Source organism: Gekko japonicus, unplaced genomic scaffold (assembly GCF_001447785.1).
Source record: "Gekko japonicus isolate JY-2015 unplaced genomic scaffold, Gekko_japonicus_V1.1 scaffold1145, whole genome shotgun sequence".
NCBI classification, from domain to species: Eukaryota; Metazoa; Chordata; class Lepidosauria; order Squamata; family Gekkonidae; genus Gekko; species Gekko japonicus.
This window is the reverse complement of record NW_015165859.1, coordinates 576224-581127: the sequence shown is the minus strand read 5'-3', so window position 1 is coordinate 581127 and position 4904 is coordinate 576224. Positions and strand designations below refer to the sequence as shown.

General features: G+C 43.4%; 1 protein-coding gene across 1 annotated transcript; it reads right to left on the bottom strand.

Annotated features, from left to right (window-relative positions):
• Positions 1-219: 219 nt before the first annotated feature.
• HMGN2 (high mobility group nucleosomal binding domain 2) lies at positions 220-4506 on the bottom strand. The gene is made up of 6 exons (XM_015411211.1): positions 4195-4506; positions 2137-2181; positions 1826-1855; positions 1611-1661; positions 1368-1463; positions 220-1101 (listed from the first exon to the last, which is right to left on the bottom strand). The coding sequence occupies exons 1-6, from the start codon at positions 4207-4209 to the stop codon at positions 1066-1068; spliced, it is 273 nt and encodes a 90-aa protein (XP_015266697.1). The 5' UTR covers positions 4210-4506; the 3' UTR covers positions 220-1065.
• Between the last annotated feature and the right edge of the window lie 398 nt (positions 4507-4904).

Below are 4904 nucleotides of genomic sequence, written 5' to 3'. Positions count from 1 at the left end.
TGGAACTGCACAGAAAATCACTTTTTATCTCCACCTGCATTCTGAAGTGGAATAGTCTCTGCAAGGCTTTACTGTATGCTTTTTCTTAACGCAGACTAGCCCTCAGTAAAATTCAGATTACCACTTCTGTACATGATATTCTTACACTGATACTTACCAATGCAACTCAAAGTAAAGGACACTATGAAGCAAACAGAATGCTAGTAAAAACAGTCCAAGCCAAACAATATCCAGCTTTATTAAAGGTACTTTTCATAAAACAATCAATGGTATTCAGGCAGGACATGGGCTACAATCTGCAATGTTTTACAACAAGTTCCAACTCCCCTCCTCCTTGGTCTGCCAAAATGTAAAGTTACTATATAAAACCCAATGAAGAATCTTCAATTTATACTTGGAACAGGGAAAGTTTAGAGTGAGGGCGACACTTTCACATTTAGTATGTTGTTTAACAACTTTTCACAAGCCTACCCTGACTTTTAGGGGAAAACATAACTGCAGAATTCTTAATCTGAAGATTCACAATATAAAAGTGGCTCATTTTAAAGCCATGCTCCTTCCCTATTTGACACCAGAAATCTGGATTGCCTGACACTGTCAGCAGAATGCATTTGATTTGAGAGCAAATATCAAAACACCATATGCCATTCCTGGAGGAGCAATAAATGCAATGCAAGTGACAACAATGAAAACAAAGGAAGTCTAATTACAGTTTTAAGTTGTACTGCCTCCTCAGACAAAACTAATGGGGAATTTCAATATTCACTCAAAGGCATTTCAAAAAACATTACAGATTTACAGTATCAGGACCACCCTTTCTTGTGCCCAAGAATCCCTCCTGCAAAGATGAAGGGAACCTTTAAAATCCCAGATTCTAAGTAACAGAGTCAATTACATTTGCCCCCTCTCTCCTCCCCAAAACACAACAAAGCGTTCTGTGTGCTAACAACACAGCTTAAAAAAAAAAGTAAAACAAAATTCTGCATTGTTATAAAACTTGATAAAAAATAGTATTTCAAACTGTACAGTCACCAGAAGTACACAGTTATCAAAAATTCACACAATTCACTTGGCATCCCCAGCACCTTCGGCTTTCTGTGCCTGAAAGAAAAAGGCAGTCCCATCAGAGCGCGTTTTACACTGAAGTGAGCTCATTGTCTGAATGAATTGGTATAATCTGCATGAACACATACACACTACTATCACAATACATGCTATTATCAGATAATCTTGATGGGAGAATTGAGCAGCAACCCCCCCAGGTATTTCTTAAGTGTTTTAAAAAACATAATTACATACAGTAGGACTATATTACTATTGAAGTAGTTTGGTTGCCACAGTAAGGAAAGGTACTGTTGCAGTCATACCTGGTCTGTTTTGGCATCTCCATTTTCTGCAGGGTTGTTCCCATCCTTGCCTGCATCAGCTTTCCCCTTCTTTCCCTTAGGTACCTTCTCACTCTTCTGCCAGTCAATAGAAATACATGAATACAGTTGTTAGCTCTTACAACCATGAACAAACAAAGCAACAACAGTTATTTATGTAACACTAGTAAACAGTTAACTCTAACTGTGGGACCCAAACATAAACACAAATTATGAAAACTTTACCTTTGGAGCTGCCTTTTTAGGTTTAGCTTCTGGTTTTGGAGGAGCAGGTTTCTAGAAATGGAAAGAAATCGCAAATAGGTTCTGAAACAATACACTTGTCCACTTCAATCAGTGACTAAGCAGCCCAATCAATTCATTTTCAATGTGTCGAAGAGTAACACATGAAGCTAAAACTACAACAATCTCAGAAGTATTGTTGGATGGCGCATACTTACAGCAGATAACCTTGCTGATCTCCGCTGTGGCTGTTAGAAATAAAAGACAATTTAACCATTAGAACAGTTATGCTGCCTCTAACAGAAGAGCTCAATTCAATACATAATCACAAATTCCACTGATATTTTATGTATTGTCAGAATCCAAAATACTTCCAGAAGAAAATAGCTCCTTACGGTTTATTAGAGTATCGTAAGTATAATTATGGGTGAACTGTCAATATTTTGCAGTCTAGTCTACTGATATGTAAGGCAAAATAGGATTAGGTTGCATTAGAAAAGCTAAGTACATACACATGTTTTGGTCTTACCTCATCCTTCACTTTGGCCTTGTCACCCTTGGTATCTCCTTCAGCCTACAAAAAAAAATTAAGAGTAAAAATCTGGAAGAAAATCTATACCAAACTACTGGTTTTTTAAAACAGAAACAACCAGATTACTTTAAATAACTTTATCTAATGTATTATGGTAATAACATGCAATATAGCTGGTCCCTCTCTAATTTTTCTCTACAAATAACACATACTTTGGAATGCAGAAGTCAGTGCTGAGTGCACTTCACATTCCTGAATGTGTTAAATCAAAAGACTGCTAGCACTAGAACTTTTGTTTACTAAAATAAGGAAACAGTTCATAATTAAAAATAAATGTGACATGATCTTATTTATTATTCTCTGGAGCCTTAATGAACTATCAATGACATTCAAGTTTGCAAAGAACCATTCCAAAAACTTATCTCTTCCTTCAGAACAAAGTCATACCAATAATGAAATTCCTCTTTATGTGAATGATCATCAAGCCCACTCTTGGAGACACAATGCCCTCCTGAAGAGTGATGTTTGTGGGAAGGCTGCATGTATAACAGCATAACCAGATGGTCCTTATTTCACTGTATTCCCCCAACATCACAGCTTATGCCACATAATGGGTTCTTTTATTTCAGAACACTATGCCTTCTATTGAGTCTCATGAAACAAACCCAAGACCTTGCTTATTTCTGGAATTCTGATCTGGGTAATTTGAGGCGTTCCTGCCTCCTCCTAGCTGCCCCTACAAACCTATGCCAGTTTATGGGTTAATACTGAATCTCTCTTGCATTAAAAGCAGGACTTAGTATGTTCTGGTAGGCCAGAATAAAACAGAACTCCTTAGGGGACCTTAAAAGACTGATAAACATTATTTTTAATATCAGCTTTTACTAAATCAGAATTGGAGGTCTTTGAGGGGTCCCTACCGACTACGGCATTATTATTTATTTATTTATTCGATTTACTATCCCGCCCTAACCCCTAAGGGTCTCTGGGTGGCTTACAGAGGGTGCTAATCACATTTACAGAATCTAACATAGGGCCACAGACATACAGGGGTGGTGACTGCCCTACCAGGCACCCTTTTTGCGGTGGATCTTCGGTTGTTGGGGGGAGGACTTCCAATGCCATGTTTCAGACAAGTGCTTTCAGAAAGTAACCACAGCCGTGCCCCCCTCGTCCCTTACGGGGGGGGGAGAATAACGGCAGGTTTGGAGAGGGGTGTCTATGAATACTGAGGGCCTCGCTTTTGGCAGCGCCGCCTAAGTCTGGGCAAGGGCAACTTACCTTCCTTACCCTCCCCGTGGCTTTAAAAACAAACCAAACTAACATTTCTTGGAGCCTTCCCGCCCTTTTCGGGAAAAGTGGGGTGTAAAGAGGGCAAAGCCAACGTACTCACTGTAGACCCAACGGGAGCGCGCGCTCCCTCAGGCCTCCATTTCACCTCCCCCCCCTTAAGCGCGTGCGCATGCCCTGGTAAGCCATCAATGCACGTGCCTCCCTCAACCAACCAGCCTCCCGCCAAAAACCAACCCCAGTACCCGGCCCCGACTCCAACACAGACATATTCGCTCTCGGGCCCGTTCTCGTTTCCTATTGGTGGAGAGGGGTACCCGTGGCCCCCCCCCCCCCACGGGACAGCCAATAATTAACGTCTTCGCGCTCCCTACCAGGCTCCCAGCCCCTCCTTTTCCCTCATAGGTCAGCCAGAGCGCGCGGCAGTTAACGGTCGCTTCGGCTCCGCCCCGCCCACCAGCAAGCTCTGCTCCTCCCTTCTCCTTCCACTTAAAAGTCCTGACGACGACCGTTGAGCCTTCTTGGCGCGCACGCGCTCACCTAATGCTTCGCAACCGTTAACTGCCCGAAAAAAATAAAAAAGGCCAGAAGCGAAAAAAAAGAGAAAAGGAAAGAGCAAAAAAAAAAAAAAAAAAAATGGCGGCTGATCCGTCTCGCACCCCCCCCCAACGTCGCCGCTCATTTCAACCATTTGCCTCCTCCCCCGCCCCGCATTCCGCTTTTCCAGTAAGGCCGTTAGATTCTCCGCCTGGAGCCACCACGTACCTTTCTCTTGGGCATTTCTGCGGCGTATGACAGAGGGTGGAATAGGAGAGAAGGCGGCTCAATTGAGGCGGCACAGGAAGAAATGAAAAGATGCAGGTTAGAGGAAAGGAAGAAACTCAGCCGATCACAGGGGGGGAAGCCGCGCGAGGATGGGAGGAGAAGAAAAAAATCGAAAGAAAAAGGGGAAAGATCCAGTGGTTGGGCTCGCTCGTGTCGCTCGCGACCCCACTAATTTGAATCGGGTGTTTATAAAGTTTTATATAGAGCCGGACACGGCCCAACCGGTTCCAGCCGGATCCCCACCGCCCCGACTGCCCATTGGACGGGGCGTGTCACATGGCGAGGGCCCGGCAGGGCGGGCGCTGCGAGGGGAGGCGAGGAGTGGAGGGCGCGCGCGCGCGCAACTGATCTGCTTGCTTTTCTTGCAAAGGCTGTTGATTGCGCCGCTGTTGGGGCTGCAGCGGCTGCTAAGTGACATCGAATGAGGGATTAAAAAACAAAAAGCACCTCCTCCCCACGACTAACGTTTAACTGAAGCCATTCATTCTCGAGTGCTTTAGAGCAATATATTTTTATATTTATTTTATTGCACTCTCCTATATATAAAATGCTCACAAACTATACGTAAAACAGCCATACATACAGTACAGTGCCGTTTCTACATCTAGATTTGTAACATGCCTCACTTATCGCCTTCCCGTCTCCGTATA

Coding starts and splice junctions, on each gene's coding strand:
- HMGN2 (XM_015411211.1), bottom strand. Junction 1,856..2,136: donor AGGCCAAAGTGAAGGATGAG/GTAAGACCAAAA, acceptor TATTTCTAACAG/CCACAGCGGAGATCAGCAAG. Junction 1,464..1,610: donor CTAAAAAGGCAGCTCCAAAG/GTAAAGTTTTCA, acceptor ATTGACTGGCAG/AAGAGTGAGAAGGTACCTAA.